Source organism: Danio rerio, chromosome 17 (assembly GCF_049306965.1).
Source record: "Danio rerio strain Tuebingen ecotype United States chromosome 17, GRCz12tu, whole genome shotgun sequence".
NCBI classification, from domain to species: Eukaryota; Metazoa; Chordata; class Actinopteri; order Cypriniformes; family Danionidae; genus Danio; species Danio rerio.
In genome coordinates this window covers 50,395,952-50,415,763 of record NC_133192.1, presented here as the reverse complement: position 1 = coordinate 50,415,763, position 19,812 = coordinate 50,395,952, and the positions used below count along the sequence as shown (strand labels likewise).

The 19,812-nt window shown below is 34.5% G+C and overlaps 2 protein-coding genes across 2 annotated transcripts in view; both read right to left on the bottom strand.

Moving 5' to 3' along the window:
• The window catches only part of ezra (ezrin a), a 36,495-nt gene extending 25,836 nt beyond the window's left edge, over nt 1-10,659 (bottom strand). The window contains 2 exon segments of the mRNA NM_001020490.1: nt 837-920; nt 10,562-10,659. Coding sequence (NP_001018326.1) covers nt 837-920; nt 10,562-10,573 — 96 coding nt within the window. The 5' untranslated portion in view covers nt 10,574-10,659.
• A 2,980-nt stretch (nt 10,660-13,639) lies between these two features.
• On the bottom strand, nt 13,640-19,484 carry tagapa (T cell activation RhoGTPase activating protein a). Its single transcript, NM_200868.2, has 10 exons — nt 19,401-19,484; nt 18,394-18,472; nt 18,193-18,246; nt 17,827-17,896; nt 17,530-17,696; nt 16,768-16,929; nt 16,572-16,681; nt 16,311-16,482; nt 16,015-16,123; nt 13,640-14,947 (listed from the first exon to the last, which is right to left on the bottom strand). Exons 2-10 carry the CDS (start codon nt 18,418-18,420, stop codon nt 13,953-13,955), a joined length of 1,866 nt encoding a protein of 621 aa, NP_957162.3. The 5' UTR covers nt 18,421-18,472; nt 19,401-19,484; the 3' UTR covers nt 13,640-13,952.
• Between the last annotated feature and the right edge of the window lie 328 nt (nt 19,485-19,812).

The window sequence follows — 19,812 nt, the reverse complement described above, 5'->3', positions numbered from 1 at the left end:
ATGTCATTATATATTATACATGTGTGTTGCATATATTGATCACACTTCAATATTAGCGAGAGTTGAATGAGACTGACTTTGACTGCAAAAACTGACTTTGTAGTATCTTAAATTCTTTAAATTTGCATCAGAGTGACTGTATAAACGTGAGTTTTGATTGAGTGACTTATAGCAAACCATAGTTTCAGATGGTTCTGCCTAATCTGGTGAGCTGGTTCATCCAGTTCACTAAAAAGAACTGTTTGTTCACAAACCGGACATCATCCCAAACTGTCTGCCTGGGGCTGTAGGTTATAATGTTGTTCATAATCTTCATACTCATAACCCTACAATATACATATTGCAGGGGCAGCACGGTGACTCAGTGGTTAGTACTGTTGCCTTTCAGCCAGAAGGTTGCTGGTTTAAGTTCCAGCTGGACCAGGAGGCATTTCTTGAAGTCCAAAGATATAGGTGAATTGGATAAATTAAACTAGCTCTACTGTATGAGTATTTGTGTGAATTGTCAAAATTGTTTGTGCATTTGTAAATAGTAATTGGTGGTTCATCAGGGCGACCCCTGATTAAGCAGACACTACAGCTGAATGAGTGAGTGATTCTTATAGTAATGGTAACTATTGACTTGCAATGTTCAAAGTAGCAGCTAAAAAGAAACTTCTTTAATGTTCTGCTGAAGAAAAAAAGTCTGCTACATCTTAGATGGTCTGAGGGGTAAATTAACAAGCTTTTTTTCATTTTTGAATGAACTATTCCTTTACAATTTACATAACAGCAGGAATTCATCATTGGTCAAGCTTTTCAAAATAATGAGGGAGATTTCAATATTACATGTTTACCTGTTCAAAAAGTTGTTTTCCTGTTGTAACCGACTGGATTGCAAATTCCAGCTCGGCGTCCATTGTTGTGACGCGGACATTGATCTGCAAAGAACAGACACAAGTGAGCGGCCTTTCATTGGCACTAAATCAATCAAGTGGAATCAAATAAAACTAAAAAAATGTGTTGGTGTCAAAAACAAAAAAAAGATTTTAAGCATCAAAATATCGAACTTATCATTGTAATAAATGTGAAATGTAATGTTGGATATGTACAATGTGTATGTAAAATGTAATAAATTATTAATATGATGCCCAATGCTATTCAATATACTGACAGGTATATTTGCAAAGGAAATAGACAGGCATATTGAAAAAAAGAATCACTTGCTAAAAATACTAATACTAATGAAATGTTATGTTAATTACTTATGCCACTATCATTCAGCAATAACCTTTTCATCATTTAAAATATAATACTGTATAATTTATTATTTTTTCTTTTGTGTGTGTTTAATTAATAAATACAGGTCAGAATAAGTATGTTGTTTCATTTTTACAATTAAAAATATGGGTTTTCTGTTACTTTTTCCACCCATATTTTTTATTACACAAAAGTTACTTTGTATGCATTTATATAAACACTTGCACATTTCATTTGGTGCACACACCATAATGGGACAACTCATCTTTAAACCTGACATTTGTACAGAAATATAAAATATGCCATTGCTGTTTTTCTGTCTCAAAAATTGTCCTATTCCAGACTTGTACTTGTACATTGCACAATGTACTTTCATTGTGTACTAAGGGCTCTATTTTGAGGATCCAGGCGCAAAAGCATTAAGGATGTGTCCAAATCCACTTTTGCTATTTTAAGGATGGAAAAATCTGCTTTGCGCCATGGTGCATGGTCTAACAGGGTTGAGCTTATTTTCTTAATGAGTTATAGGTGTGTTTTGAGAATAAACCAATCAGAGTCTCATCTCCCATTCCCTTTAAGAGTCAGTTGTGTCGCGCCATGGTGCATTTGCTATTTACATGGCGGACTTTGTAAGTGGAAAAACTGAATGCTTTACTAGAGAGAAAACAGTTAAACAAGAGCATCTACAGTGCGAGATCAGAGATGAGCCTCCTCATTATTTGCTTTCACTTTCACTCTCGTGGATAGGGAAACGTGTTGTATGCAGACATCCATTAGCCTATACATAGTTAATGTCATTTATTAAGCACAAAGATTTGTTTCAAAACTATTTCTAAATTCAGTTCTAATTTCCAGCAAAGGAATAAATGAACAATAATTACAAAGTGTGGTCAAAAAACTAATTGATTTTCAGATACACATGCTGTGCCCCATATGATCTAAAACCTGACAGGTGGGCAAATCTAAGCTAGTTTTAATAAAACAAATATAAATTTGCATATAATAAATAATTCTGCTAATAATAATAACATTATATAAAAACAAATTGTCATGAATAAACTAAAAAAGCCCCCCGAGATGAAAAAGGCATGGAGGCGGTGGTTTTTAGCTAGAAAATAATAATTTTTGTAATATTTTAATTCTTTAATTATTTTTCTTTTGTAAAGATATTTGTGTATTGCTTTACATCCTGTGTGTATTAAGCAATGTGTAAGTGAGGGGCACAACTAACGCGCTCTGCGCTGGACTGTAGACCAGCTTTGATCTGGTCTATTGTGCAGCCTATTATAGTTCCTCAAAATAGCAACTTGCCAGCAATGTGCCGCAGCACGCCTCCTTTTTTAGACCAGAACGCCTATGGGCACACAAATGAGCGCAAATGCATTTGCTATTTAAGCGTGCTGCAAAACGTCAAAACGACTCTTGCGCCGAGCTGAAACTAGCAAACAACAATTGTGCCAGTGTATGCTAGGGCCCTAAGCTGCTGCTTTCTAGGCTGAGATGGCTAGAAACTGTACTCTCATTCTGGTGTAATAATTAAGGAACCTTTACTGCTATATCATGGCTGCAGCAGGTACAATATTACTCAGTGCTGAAAATCAGCCAGCTTTAAGCAGGAAAATTATAGAAGCTCTTTGCTCATTTTTGAGTGAGATGCTAATGGTCTAATCCGATTCAATGATCTATGCTAAGCTAAGCTTAAAACTGCTTCCTGTCATTTAAAAATGGTAAAACTCAGCTGGGGGAGTGGTAAAATGAGTCTATTTTAAAACAAAAAGTGCAGTGTTTAGACTTAGTAGCTTCTGCAGCACAAACGCAGATGTAGCGCTGTCTAAGTCGAGATATGGGCTGATGAAATGATCATTATTTTACAAAATATACAAATTGGTTGTTCGTATTGAAATGCCAGGGCGTTTCATTGGGACCCTGTTTCAAAAAATAGCAGTTTCACTCTTTAAAATTGTCAGTTCCTTCTGGCAAATACCTGTACAGCTAAACACATCTCTGTGTGCATGGGGCCTAAAATACATTAAATAAATGTGAGTATAGCTAATGATATACATTAATGTCAGTTTAACATAAATGATGCATGATTAATGATCAAATAGCATATATTTTGTATATTATATTATATGTTTATTTTTCTAATAAGCTAATTTGGAACATGTTTCTCATGAACATGCCATTGCAACAAAACGAAAGATGTGTTGGCCAAACTAAGGCAAAGTTAACGTTCACAATAAAATATTTGATACAGTTACGTCACACTTGTCATACCAAACATTTATTATTCATCAATCAGAAAAGCGCTTATCAGAGGCATGGTAACTATATAACATGGAGTGTAATGCCAACTAAATTACACGTCATTCCACAAATCCACAGGCAATAAAGCCTTATGAAAGATCTGCATTATCTAATAGTGAAATAGAGATAGTTACATCAGATCAATGAACATTCATAAGTATAACATTTCATGGCTGATATCTGGTATTTACTGTTTGAAAGAGATACTTTTATATTTAAAAAATGTTCTCTTGTGAACAAAACCAGCTCTAAAAAACAATCCTCATTTTCTCTGGATTTATGGTTTATTGGTATGTAGTTGAGTAAAACATTCAAGAAAAAGTGTTAATTTAGGCATTTTTTACATAAAATTTCTAAAAAGGATTATATTAATTATTTTAAAAAACACATACCCAGTGCTTTAAGAAGAATTTAAAAATCTGTATTTCTTGGTATAATCCTGATTTTAAATCACAACTTATAAATATTAATTTTCTGAAAAGTAAAAAAAAAAAAAACTCTAAGTGGCGATAACTGATTTGACAATTGAAAAAAACATTTTCAGATATTTGTAGAATAAAATATATACAGTGAGGGAAATAAGTGTTCACCACGTCACCATTTTAGAGATCAAGCTGAAGGAAAATGAAAGAATGAATAAAGGTGCCGTTGACTTGAAATTTGCAACAGAAGATGATAACAACCATAGAAATCCATATATGCTAAAAACAAATCTAATTAGTTTACAAGTGAAGTTATGTATTATAAAAAGGAATGACACAGGAAAAAGTTCTGAACACATGAAGAAAGGAAGGTGTAGAAAGGCACTGAAAGCCCATACAGCAGCTGAAATCTCTCAGTAGTTATTCAGCAACCCTCTCCCCTGTATTAACATGTTACACAAAGAAGCTAAAAATAAAAAACAGAGTGAACAAGTGCTTTATTTTTTTTAAACTGTCAGTAATTATGCAATCAAATATCTGTTTTCAAAAGAGACTTAGTGTAAATCTCTTGATCAATTCACGTTTGAGTCCAACACACTTTACGCAAGCTTTCATAACAACCTGCTGAACCTTGACAGAGCTTTAAAAGCATTGTCAAAGTTACACAATCTTCATGTGAACTTACTCTAGAGCTGTAAAGATAAACCATTCAAACTTGTGCAACAGACGTTAGCGAAGTTATTTCAGAACCATCCACAAATCAGTTCGACGCTTTCTTCCTGTTACTGGTATCTCTACACAAAGCACAAATAAAAATCTAAAATTTACGCAGGATTAGTGCACGTTTAATAGCTCTAATCATGAGAGAAGTGACAAGTGCTATAGTCCTCACACCACAGTAACTGTTACACCCTGCTGTTAGTATTTAGCCACATCAGCAGGTAAATGATCTGTGTGTTTTGACCAACACTTGTCACCTACTGCAGATCTACTGACTGCTGATCATACAAAACTGCAACAGTTTTTACACTTTTTGTTTGGCCTTGTCTCAAAAAATATCTGCGTTCGCACAAAACCACTGAAACCAACTAAAAACAATCATTACATGCCAGGCCAGTAAGTGGTGCTGTGGTTCTGCCACATCACAAAATGACCTTATTCTCCGCCGACGAGCGGGCGCTGCCATTTGAATCTTTTTGGCACGAGACTTCCGGTCTCATTCACTTTCATTCATTTTTAGACATTAAAAACTGCTCGTTTCGTTGTTTGATGTTGCAAACTGATATTTCCTTGTTGTATTATTCTACTTGGTCTGTATAGTCATGCAAACATTTGTTTGTAGAGCAAGTAGTTTGACCGTTTTTTGCCGTTTATTATTCCTTGTCATTTCTCCCATAGGCGACTGAAACGGAAGTTCTAAGACAATCGCGAAAACAGGCGCACTTCCGCATTTGAGAATAAGGTCAATACAAACATATACAATGTAGCATACACATTTATCTACAGCACTTTGGTCAGCCCTAGCTGTTTTGAAAGTGCTCAATAAACTGAATAAACTAGAACTAAACTAAAACTGTTTCAGTAAAGCTGTTACAGTATAGGCTCAATTAACAACTCTGGTTCTCCATTTTTGAGTACATTAAGCTGATCTTTGTGTCTGGAGCACTTTTAGCTTAGCTTAGCATAGGTCATTGAATCAGATCAGACAATTAGCATCTCTCTCAATAATGTTCCTATTTAAATCTTGTATCGTGTACTAAGACTAACGGAAAATGAAAAGTTTCTATTTTCTAGGCTGATATGGCTAACTTTACACTCAATCTGGCATAATAATCAAGGAACTTTTATCGCTGTACCATGGCTACAGCAGGCGCAATGATATTACACTGAAAATCAGCCAGCTTTAAATAAGAAAATTATTCCAAATTGTCCACTTGTAAATATTTTCTGCAGAGCTTGCTGAGACACCCTAGTGGGCTGGGACCCCCCTGTTGGGAACCACTGAGTTCTGATCTATCTATCTATCCATCTATATATATATATATAGAGAGAGAGAGAGAGAGAGAGAGAGAGAGAGAGAGAGAGAGAGAGAGAGAGAGAGAGAGATAGTTTAGAGTTTAGAAACTTCTAAAAGACATTTGATATTTTCTCCTAAAATGATCATTTTTTTCAGACTCCTGAATGTAGGCTCAGCCATTTTACTTTTATAATGATGAATAAGTTATTTTCTTTGCCTTTCAAGTGAAATAACTGAACATAAACATAGAAGGTTGGGAAAAATATTCATTTTAGGAGAACATTTCAGACTGCATTTGGAGGTTTTTGCATCTAAACTCTTCATATATATATATATATATATATATATATATATATATATATATATATATATATATATATATATATATACATTTTAAACATTTTTAAAATTCAATAGATTGGATTTTACAGTTAATAGCATTATTAGTAATAGTATAAACAATTTATGGTGAAAATCATGTTAAAACAAGTTATTTTTAAAAACATTTCTGTTAACCCTACACCACAATACAATACAGTAAAAATTCTAAGTTGATGTAAAACAAAAATTAATATGCAGTTAGAAGACAACACAATATTAACATGTTTCGGCAACACTTGGGTAACACAGGGTAACTTGCCTGATGAAGGACAATATTAATGCAGTTTGAACGTTGAAAAAAATAAACAACAAAAAATTGTATATTTAATTTCAGTTTTGGTTGAAAATCATTTTAGTGCAATTTTCAGAGTTCACTGATTAGTCTGCCATAATGGAAACAAAATGCAAATGAACCTTTATCAGTGAGCCCTTAGATAGCCAGCCAGTCGTGTCAAGAGAATTTAAATCACTGCTGTCACATTATGGCATCTATATGAGAACTATTCCACACCTACAATATTATATTAGCACATACAGTCAAAGGCTAAAGTGTCATTTTAATTCTTCTTCAAATATTTCCCAAATGCTGTTTAATGCGGAGTATTTTTTTCAAAACATTTTTAAATATAATATTTTTAAAAATAATTTAATAACGTTTTTCCTATGATGACAGTACATAACATTTCACTAGTTATTTTGCAAGATATTGGTGCGCAATTTAAATTATTATTAACTAGTTTATTCATGTTAATTAGGAAAGTTAGGTAAATTAGCAGTGGCTTTTTTCATAGTCAATCGAAAACATTCATTCATTAATTTTCCTTCAGCTTAGTCCTTATTCATTAGGGGTCGCCACAGCGGAATACCATCGACTATTCTAGCATATGTTTAACGCAGTGGATGCCCTTCCAGCTGTAACCCAGTACTAGGAAACAATAAAAAAAATGGTTTCTAATAATTTTGATCCTAAGGTAAAAAGTAACTTTTATTCCAACTAAACTAAAAGAAATAAGAGTTTCGCCACAAGAAAAATACAATAGAAAATGTACTTTCTGTTAATTATCACTTTGAAAAGTATTTGAAAAAAATTGCCTTTAACTGTATCTGATTTCTTAAACCTTGTCAGTAACAAGCTGCTTATTACTTGCAACTTTAGTCTGTTTTTATCCAAATTAAATAAAAAATTATAATAAACTCAAAGCCAGCATGTCACATATAATCTCTAATCTTCAAAGCTTGTCTTCTCGGACGGATTTGTCCAAACAATGGGAACGGACGGCATGGTTAATCCAGCAGTCGCCGTCTCCATGAGCAACTACCAGAGCTGCACATTTTATCCATCCGGAAGAAAGACTTGGAGCACGTAATAACACCGCAGGACTGCTAAAAAGACATGTCTCATTTGCCTGGAAGTTCAGAGTTTCTCACAGGACGGTGCTAATTCACGCTCCTCAAGTCACAGATAAGTGTTTGCGCTCCACTCAAAAACTCTTTCTTAGGCTTAAATGAGCTTCAGGTCTAATAGTTAAAGGAAGACTTCACTGAAAAATGTACAAAAAAATTACAATAAAAAAATTACAATAAATTTTTTTAAATCTATATGGAAGTCATGTTTTCAAATACTGGGCTGTTGCTGGAAGAGCATCTGCTATATAAAACATATGCTGAATATGTTGGCAGTTCATTCCTCAGTGGCGACCCCTGATGAATAAAGGGACTAAGCCAAAGGAAAATGAATGAATGAATGAAGTCAATGGTTATCAATTTCCAGCATTCTTCAGAATTCACTGTAAAAACAATTAGTTGACTTTATTTAAAAAGTAGGTAAACCCGTTGCCTTAAAATATTTTAAGTAAATGATTAAAAACGATTATAAAACGTAACTTAAACCAACTTTATAGTACAGGTTACGATGAGTTTACTCATATTTCTAAGTCAGTTTGTCACTTCTAGATTTACACAGATTTACACACTTTTTTAGGTAAAGTAAATAATTATTTGTTACAGTGTATCTTCTTTTGTGTTCAACAGAAGAAAAACACAACTTTGTAACAAATCAAGGGTGAATTAATGACAGATTTTCATTTTTGGGTGAACTAACCCTTTAATTAATGTATTTGGGTAATTCAACGAATGGAAAAGGTTTACACAACACCCTTTCTGACTAAAACTGAAAACTTTTATACATTTATTTTTGTTTATTTCATAGTTTTTTGTTTATTTCAAGTTTGATTTTAGGGGGCTAAAAATGCACATTTTTACAAATAGAGGTTTCAAAGTGCACATTTTGGAAATCAGATTACAAGTTCAGTCAATGACATTCCCAATTACTGGCATTTTATGCACAATTCTGTGTTTTCATAAATCCACTTCAAAGTTTGTGTTGTTGTAACTGTCATCTGTGCACAAAACTGTTTTTTGTTTTTTTGTTAAACTGTTTTGTTTTTTTGTTTTTCTGTTTTAAGTACATAATTTTCGTGTAAATGTTCATTTTTTGTAAAACAAATGTTTAGATTTTTAATCTATACTTTTTTTTAGCTTTTAACCATTTTGAATCACCTTATTTTCTGTTTATTTAGTTTTTTTTTTTATTTTGTTTTTGAAATTACAAGTGCAAACTTCACAATTAAAATACAACTGACATTTATGCATGATCCTGGACAGAAAAATACATTGTTACAAATAAATTTAAAGGACATTCAATTTTAATTGAAGTACAGCACTGTTTGTTGTTATTCCATGTTATAATTAACTTTTTTTGTGCTTGATAATTGTTTACAACCACTTAACATGAAAAATTTAGCAAATCCAAAGAATCATCTTCGAATATTTTTTTTCAGTGTATTATACACTGAAAAAAAAATTATTCAAAGATGATTCCTTGGATTGGATTTACTCAATTTTTTACGTTAAGTGGCTGTAAACAATTTATTTGGGCTGAATTTAAACAAACAAATTAAGTTAAACATTATTAAATTTAATTTGTTTGTTTAAATTCAACACAAATAAATTGTTCGCAACACTTCTGCATGCAACACTTTTTTCAGTGCAGGACAAAGCTGGAAATGATATTTCTTTCAGATACTTTTAATGGATGCTGATGATAACATATAATATTACAGTTTTAAAATCTTCTGCATAAAGGTATGGTGAAATATATGCATTTTACAACATCCAAAGTTCATGAGGTATGCAGTATGAATCAACATATGCCACTAGAAAATCTCATATAATGAAGGGGAAAAAAACTCCTAATGAATAAACTGGTTTTCCAGTAACCTCTTTTGAATGTTAAGGGCAATAATTAATGTGACATCACATCCTGCTATTCACCTCACACACTAAAGTCGAAAGTATGTTCACTGCAGCACAATGTGCATTTGGCTAATCTTTTACCTGTCCTGCATTCTGCACCCATGAACACAGTGTGAACTCGCCGTCATTGTCTAAGTCTAGTTAATGTGTAAAAACTCATCTTACTCAAGAATGTTAACCAGCGAATTAAAAGTCTTCCTGAGGGTTCAGGTAATCGCTACACCTTTTGGAAAATAATTTTAGGATATAGGCATAATAATGAAGATCCAATATGACCATTAAACAATAAGATTTAAACACATTATATTGATTAATTAAACACTTTTGACTCAACATAATCCAGAATTGTGAGGAAGTAATATAATAAATGCTGATTTATCCAGATTTTCTTCACCATCATGGATATTGTAAATGGTAGCAAAATATTCACCATGGAAGCAATTTTTAGATGTATTGTAATAAATATCCGGTCACACTTTATTTTATCGCTTTTAATAAACCATTAACTATTTGAATCAATGAACTTCTAATTTGCTGTTTATTAATAGTTATTAATAGGTAGATTTAAGTAGGTCTTTGTGACAGACAAAATTAAGTAATGTATATAAATTTCAGTTTCAAAGTAACATTAATTAATGAAAACAATGACATTTAGAGGTCTGTTGTTTTAACTGACAAACAAAACGACCAACTTCAACGTACTATTCAAAGGACAAGCAAACAATTGACATGTTAGTAAGGTATAATAGACATGGCTGCTGTAATAAGATATCTGATACACAAAATTGTTATGTAAAGTAGTTTATTGATATGCCGGTCGCCACTTGTGACACTGTTATCTGGTTTTTACGTGTAAAAAAATAAAAGCAGAAGTACTTACAGGCTTCGGCATTGTGAGTCTTTTAAGGGGAGCCGCTGAAGACAGAAACCTGAGACGCGCGCGGGACCTTTAACAGGCTGTGTGTTGAACGCCGATCTGAACACTGGACGCTAGATACTCATTTCTGACTCATTTTCGATAGATGGTGTCAAAGCCTCGCCCCAGTGATAGCTACGATAAGTTAGTTAGACAGGTCGAGTTAAAGAGTGCCAGCGGGTCTCTGCTAAACCGCGCACCTGCGCCGTAAACTCGACCTTTGCTCGCGGGCTCGCGCTCCTCACGGCGACGCGACGCAATCGGAGCGCGTTCACGTTCCCGTTGCTTTGAATGGAATGGTTCTTGTCCTGCTGTGGCATAGGTAATCATCATAGGAGCGTTTTTAACTGCTCACTGTCACATTATTACAACATTAGTCCGTTCACACTGGGCGGAGAAAACATGGGTGCGGTTAAAACTGATAATCTAGTGCAATATCTGAGCAGTTAGGATGTACTATATTCACTTCAGAGAGGCTAAAAAAAAATAAAGTGAAACACATGATGCGTAAAATTGACTTTTCATATTGTGAAACTTTAAACATTTATTTTGCCTATTGGATTGTTTATTTTAGTCTTATTTTAAAATATGTTCCATCAATAATTTATTTCTTAAATTCCTAAATATATACTTTTAATCTACTTATTATTTGTGGGCGTGTGTGTGTGTGTGTGTGTGTGTGTGTGTGTGTGTGTGTGTGTGTGTGTGTGTGTGTGTTGTTTTTATCCATTCATTTTCTTTTCGGCTTAGTCTCTTTATTAATCTGGGGTCGCCACAGCGGAATGAACCGCCAACTTGAACAGCTGCAACCCATCACTGGGCAACATCCATTCACAATTATTCCCAGACATACACTACAGATAATTTAGCTTACCCAATTCACCTGTACCACATGCCTTTGGACTTGTGGGAGAAACCGCAGCACCCGGAGGAAACCCACGTGAACGCAGGGAGAACATGCAAACTCCTCACAGAAATGCCAACTGACCCAGCCGAGGCTCGACCCAGCGACCTTCTTGCTGTGAGGCAACACAGCACTACCTACTGCGTCACTGCGTCGCCGCATTATTTTCAATAAAGAAGAATTTTAAGTACATTTTTAAAAACAATGCAATTTGTTTAAATTTGTTCTATCTATAAAGCTCTAATAACATTTCTCCAAATTGTAAAATAAAAAGTAGAGTCATTTAGAAGGTTTTTTTTTTTGTTGAGCTGCATGTACAAAATAATGATTGTTTAGGATGTCTTCACAGACACCTTAAATTGAAAACAATTATTTATTTTATTTACTAAAGGTAAGTGGTTACAAACAATTTTTATAAACTCAATTTAAACAAACATTTTAAGCCGTACATAACTACATTGAATTTGTTTGTTTAAATTCAGCACTGGTTTCCCCCACAAGTCCAAAGACATGTGGTGTAGGTGAACTGGGTAAGCTAAAATGTCTGTAGTGTATGTGTGTGAATGAGAGTGTATGGGTATTTATCTGTGATGGGTTGCAGCTGGAAGGGCATCTGCTGTGTAAAACATACTCTGGATAAGTTTGTGGTTCATTCCGCTGTGGCAACCCCAGAATAATAAAGGGAATAAGCTGAAAAGAAAATGAATGAATGAATTAATTAATTAATTAATTAATGTTTGCAGATGCCACTTGGCTTATCAATAAAGCTTTGCATGCTTATTAAAAAAAATCTGAAGTAGGTTAAAAGTATTTGCAAAGACTTTCTGGGGAAATTTCCAACATTATTTGTTGGTGCTTGGTACTTGGTTTGACATTTAGTAATCTAATGTAGGGCTATTAGTTCTCAATGCGTGTCACGACCTATTAGCAGTGACAGTATGGGAAGAAAAGGTCGTCTACATGTTTGAGAGATCATATCATGTTGCAAACCTTACAATGTCAAAATCGTTCTTATGATTCAGTTTGTTAAAAAAATACACAAACTCAGGAGTTTTATTGGTTTGAAACAGTCTGATATATATATACATAAATTGGGGAAAAATAAACAAGAGGGCTAATAATTCAGGGGGCTAAAAATTCTGACTTCGACTGTATACAGATAATAGTTTTAATAACTCATCTCTAATAACTGATTTATTTTATCTTTGCCATGATGACAGTAAATAATATTTTACTAGATATTTTTCAAGACACTTCTATACAGCTTAAAGTAAAATTTAAAGGCTTAACTAGGTTACTTAGGTTAACTAGGCTGGTTAGGGTAATTAGGCAAGATATTGTATAACGACTGTTTGTTCTGTAGACTGTTAAAAAAAATATAGCTTAAAGAGGCTAATAATTTTGTCATTTAAATGGTGTTCAAAAAAGTTAAAAACGCTTTTATTCTAGCCTAAATAAAAAAAAATTAAGACTTTCTCCAGAAGAAAAAAATATTATCAGACATACTGTGAAAATGTCCTTGCTCTGTTAAAAAGAAATTGAAAAATATTTGAAAAAAGAAAAAAAATTAAAGGAGGGCTAATAATTCTGACTTTATATAACCATTATTATACAATAACTTGCCTAATTACTCTATCCTGCCTAGTTAACCCAATTAACCTAGTTAAGCCTTTAAATGTCACTTTAAGCTGTATAGAAGTGTCTTGAAAAATATCTAGTCAAATATTATTTAATGTCATCATGGCAAAGATAAAATAAATCAGTTATTAGAAATGAGTTATTAAAACTATTGTTTAGAAATGTGTTGAAGAAATCTTCTCTCCGTTAAACAGAAATTGAGGAAAAATAAACAGGTGGCTAATAATTCTGATTGCAACTGCATATATGTATATTTATATACGTATTATTACTTTGTAATAAAAAGATTTTTTAAACATTTTAACATGATAATTCATCTTATGCAATAAACTGATGAAAAAGAATTTAATGTTTTTCTTATTATTTCTTTATAGTTTTGTGTTTTTCTTTTATATACTTTTCAGTTATAGACACCAGCATGAAATTGTAAATCCATCATATTATTATTACGTTGTTTGGAAAGAAAGAAAGAAAGAAAGAAAGACTCAAAGAGCATGATGTGCATAGCAAAACATATTTTTATTTCATTAGAAGGCATATATGGTTTACATATATTTCTAAGCATCCACTTTATTTTTGAAAACTCAAAAACTGTGAACCTGTGTAGTGAAATTTCCTCAAAGTGCTTTTCAGTCACAATTTTGTTGCACGGTGGGTACAAAAAAAATCACCAAAAAAAACAAAGCAGTGTAATGAAAGTAAAGACGCAACACATTGAGCACATTATCCCTGAGTTACATTCAAAACAACTGAAATGCCAATCCCTCATTATGAGGTCGTATTCAAAAAGTAGAAAATAAAAACAAGTCAGAATCAGACGTATGACTCTCTGATGTGTTCTTCATACATAGATTCAGATGAGGACCTCTGTCTCAAACATGAGGAGGATCCACTCATACCATCACAGCATGCCTCAGCATTGTCTCTGTTGTGGATATCAGCAAGTCCAGAAGAGAAATCCAAAGTCTCCTCACTTGAAGATCTGGAGCCGCTGCACGTTTGCTTTGACAAACATCTGGCATCCTGAACGGTCAGCGATCTGCAACAGGAAAGAGCTGCAGGGGAATTGTTCTGAACGGCTTGCTCATAACTCGGAGGGCTGCTTGGTATCCTGCTGTCCACCTGCTGGAAAACCTCATCGCTGGACAAGCGTCTGGGCTCCGGTTGAGGAGTCAGCACCTCGGGGAGAGTCTCACTTTCTCTTAAGGTTCTTTCGATGGCCCGTTTGGTGGAGCCGCTTCGCCCGAAAACAGTCCTGCTCCTGAGGTGTGCACTCTTCATTGACTGCGAGCGTTTTCTGGGGGTTTCTGAGCGGTTCGGAGTAGGGAAGGAATGTTTGCGTTGGATGTTTTTTTTGGACGAAGGCAGGGGAGAAGGACTGTTGTGGATGGAGCTCTCTGAGGCGCTGGAGAAACAGCTCTCCAGTGAACTCGAGGAACAATACGAGCAGCCTCTGGAGGTGGTCCTGGAAGCGCTTGAGCGTGCCAGACCACATCTTTTCCCAAAGCTGTTCCCCGCCCTGAACACAATACAGTCATCGGAGATCTGCTTTTTTAACTGCTTTTCATGAAAGTCCACTTCCGTCTGGCTGCTGGAGAGATGCTGCTGAACCGTCTGGGTGAAGTTGAACGTTGGTTCTGAACGTCTGCGGATCAGGAGTTGGGTTGTCCAGGGTTCTTCAGGTTCCTGGGCTTTTTCTTCAACGCCAGATTTGATAGAGTCCATATCTGAACAACTGCCCTTGTAGGTGTCTGCATCGGGGTCATTACTGTCGTACGCAGAGTCGTGATGGTGCGAGGAAAAAGAGTCTGATGGAGAAATCAGAACTAATGTTAAGTGCTGTTCGGTCATATCACGTAAATACATTTGCTTTGCGCATTGTCTGAAAATATATGTAAAAATGAAGGCCTGCGTATTGGAAGGTTTTAAGGGTGTAAATTGGACAGCCAATTGGATTTAATACATTGAATTGGTGTAGTGCAATACACAGTTGACTATAATAACAATAACAATAGCACAAATGACTATATACTTTTAAAACTATTGGTTGGAAAATTTCAGTCAAAATTGTAAACTCTTTGCAAACCCACATAAAGATTGTAGATGAGATTGTTAAAGTGAAACCTAAGTCTTAGACACTTCTCATGAGAAAACATTATTTATCAATGTTTAACACTCATATTTTCCAAGACGTCTTTTGAAATCAATCAAATCTGCTCATACTAGCTCTTAAATTTTTCATGTTGTCTTTTTATTATTTTGGGCCAAACTTGATATTTAATCTCCATTAAATTAATTTCAGAGTGAACTGTAGGTATACTTGGGTATAGGTCAGAGATGCCCAAACTAGGGTCCGTGTGCCAAAGTTGGCCCATGCTAACATTTGATTTGGCCCACCATCCCATTTGAGAAGAGAGGGAGAATGATGGGGAGGGGGTTGGGGCAAATATCTTTGATCATTTAAAGCAATTTTTGTAGTTATTTTTAAATATTAGGAACTTACTCACTGAAACTTTAATGTAATGCAGTTTGTGTGTATTACATTAAATGTGTTACTGTTTTGTTTACAATGCCCATACTGATTGTTTGTTTTCTCTCTATAGTCCTTTGTGCTGCCTTGTGGCAGTTGGAAACGTCCTATAAAATAAACTGAACTTGAACAGTTTGGTCTTCAGCCCTTAATGAAGTTTGATTTTTGGCCCTTCATGAGAAAAATTTTGGGCACCCCTGGTATAGGTATACAGCATGATCTCAAAAGGAAACAACTAATTTACGTATTGTAAGAAAAGTGACTAATTCGTATTAATTCATATGATTTAATTAGTACAAAAACATGTTTTTTAAATAAGGAGCACCTAAAGAATTAAAAAGCTACCTTGGTTATCGCTGAGTTCATCTTCATCAGAATCTTCATAGAGCGTCAGCGCATCATCACCAAAAATCCGACTGCAGTTGTCAATAAGGAAAGCCGTCAGTTTCGTCACCTGGAAAAACCAAACAAGTGATTTAGAAGAGCTCATGAAAGCAGGTCAAAGTCTGGATGTAAAACTAGTCTGGTCTTTTCTTCTTTTGTGAAGTTTCAGTTCTACTGTTTTCTGGCTTCTGGCCACATCATGTGAGAAATCGAGAAATCGATAAGGCCACTGTTTTCAGAAGTCACTGTACACTCACCTCTTCCATCTTCTCTATGTTGCTGTCTGTTTGGAGCAGGTTTGGGGAAACACACGTGGCTAGATTGGTGGAAACCATCTTGTTTGTATCTGCCTTCTCACTTATTAAGAACAGTAGGACAATCAGGTGCTTCAAGAGCTGAATGTTTGGCACAGGCAGTGTGTTGATCAGCCTAAAGACGAAGGTAAAGAAAAACTGGTATCAATTACAGTTCATTTACACTGATCACTTTTAATCCAACTGTGTCATTAGGTAACTTACATTTTAATTTCAGCGCATTTCTGATCCTCATCCTCCTTTTCCATTGCATCCATCCAGTCTTTGTACTTCTCCGACATTAACAAACCGCCAGGCAGATGTCTGAGAAAATCCTGCAAATCAGAAGAATGTATATTTTAGACTTTTGGACATTGTTCTTGTAATCAATTCATATTGCACAGATCAGATTATGGCATACCTTGATGAGATCAGCAAGCCAAATCACCGGATGCTCCTTCAGATCCACTTCTATCCCATCGTTGAGTTGCGCCTTGATCTCCTTCACAGCTTTGGTGTTCCCGGCCCTCCTGAACACCCCCTCAGTGTGCAAACCCTTTCTCTGCAGCAGAATTAGGATATCCTGAAAAATACATTGAGGCAAATTGAGACTTTAGAAAGATGAAAACCACGCACACTCTTAAAAATAGTTGGCATTGGAACACTTTTTGCCCCTCAAAAGGAGAAAATAGGTCAGAAAAGTTACTTCAGATTAGATAAAAATGTTCTACACAATAATAAAAAAGTTATTTGAAGTAATTTGAAGGTTCTTTGGGGCCAAATTTATATTGTGTTGCTACACAGACCCTCATTCAAACCTTCATTTTCTAAGAGTGTAATGTTGACCAGAGTATATGGGAGATTATTACACATCATTTGATCATTTTCAGTGAACTACATAGACACTTTTTTCAACACAATTTCATGGCAATTTTTAACTTTTTGATTAAGCAGCTAATTTGTATGAATGCTCATCCCCAATGAAAGTTTGGTATAGAGGTAAAGTTAGGGGAATTGCCTCCTTTTTAAGCTTTTGTATGACTGAAATCAAATGAAATTATATGAATTTGCAAAAATTATGCAAATAGTTACGTTTTATAGTCAGAATTGCTGGTAATAGTATTTGTTTTGCCAATTTTATTAGTCAAATGTATTCCAGAGTGAAACATTCGACAATTCTTACCATAATTGGTTCAGGAGGAGACCCATCTTTCTGACAGATTTCAGACAAGGCTCGTCCAAAAAGTGTGTTCTTGGTATGTTCACTGTTTGCATGATATAAATCCTTGTTCTTTTTCTGAACACGTCGAAAGATGCTCCTCCAGCGCCTTCGGTTAATATTCATGTTCCCTTTAGAATAAGAGTAAAGACGTGGTAAGAATCATTGTATTCTAATCTGTCTGACATTTCTTATAAGTTCATTGCAACATATTAAATAGCAGTGACATTTAAGAGAACAGAAGTAAGAATGTTAGCTTACCAGTGTGGGAGATGCTGGCAAGATTGCCATTGGTTTGCTGACAAAGGGAGAGTCCCGTATTCAGAGGAACCTAAAATAAATTGAATGCAGTCTTTTAGATGAAGTAACCCACTACAGAGAAAAATCTATTTAAAGCAGAACTGAACATGGTAACTGGGGGGATTTTAGATTTTAGCTTAACGGAAGTTTGTAAACATTCCATTAAAAGCATAAGCTGGTCAAAATAAGAGTGACATTTAACAAGCCTTTGAAGCATCCCCTTTAGGCTTTGCTCTCAGCCTTAAGAGTCCATAATTGCTTTAATCTACCAATCAGAAGGTGATAAGAAGCGCTGTATGCGTAAGATCTAAGGATTTATATACTTACGGTTGTGGCTGGCATGCTGATTGGGTCCATGCTATTTTGGGTTAACGATTTGGGCTGAAACAGAAAGAACAAAAGAATTGTTTATCCTGTCAATGAGATCTAGGGAAGTAAGTCAATTCAAATACATACTCATCAGTTTCCATGATGACATTAAGAGACAAAAGGTGTGTGTGAAACTGATGGGTGAAGGTGGAAACTTACCACGCCGAGTCCACTCAGCACCTTCATAGGTTGGCTGCTTTGGGATCAACAATAAATTCAGTCTTCTTGGTGAGATTACCTGGTTAGTGAGAGAAGATAATTAGCAGTTGCATCTGCATTTACTTGAGCAATTGAATACAGCATGTGTAATAAAACATGGATTCTCATCAGGCAGTAAACTAAATCTTTCTAAATAATGCCAAAAATGCATGATCCAAAAATTAATTAATAAATATAATTTAATCTTGTGACAATAGCAGAAATATAGCAAAATATCAAGTTGTAAAATAGTCTAAAAAAAAACACACACATTATTAATTATTAGCAAAATATTAAATGGTAATATTACTTATAAATTGTAGGAAAAAAGTGCACAATTTCTTTTTAATTTAAATCCATAAAAGCTCCACAAGATGCGAAAAAAAAATGCAATAACAGTACAATGATTAAAATGTGCAAAGATTTAAACAAAAGTTTTAGCATAATATTAATTAAAACAGAATCCTTGCAAAATTGTGTATAACTTATTTAGTTTACAACTCCAAAACATAGAAATATTTATATAATAACACACTTATAACATAAAAAACATATCATTTGTCAAAGTATTATTATGAATGACTCTTTCTAAAGAATACATAAATACTTATGTGCAAGATTATTAGCCAGCAACTTAAAAAACATTGTAAATATATACATGGCACACTGTAATGAAGACAGTTAAGGTTTATAACAAATAAAATTATTAACAAGATATTACGCTGTGATATTAACAACTGCATTGTGTAAAAGTCTGTATAATTATGTATGTTACTCAGCTAACAGCTCAAACGCATACAGTATAATACAATTACAAAATAATACACCATTTTAAAATGTTTTCTAGCACATGTAGATTGTAAACTAAAACAAATAATGCATTTACATAAAATAACAGCTCCAAAACAGAAAGAAAACAATAACACAATACTTCAGTACAAAAATATGTATTAATAAATGTTACTCACCACTGTAAAATATTCACTGCTGTGGGTGGCTGGAAAAATCAACAAGCTACATTGACTCAGGAGCCGAACATACAGCATCAAGAGACTGAGACAGACTGAAGTGAAACAGCCCACTGCATCACACAAAATGAAAGTGGGCGGGCAAAAGGGGAAATTCTGATATGCAATGGAGACAGGAAGCTACATCACGGGCTCCCACCATCAACACCTAGTTAGCTACGTTGTTGTGGCTCGAGGGTGGAAAGTGTTTCATACGTCACGCGTGTGAGCACGAATGTATCAGGTAACGTGTGGATGATAGAGAATATGGCAGCAAGAGAAAGTACCTATTAAATTACACGGCCAACAGGGTCAGCAACATGGATATTGTGTTACACTTTCGAAAACAACAAACAAGAGATGAAGTTATAAT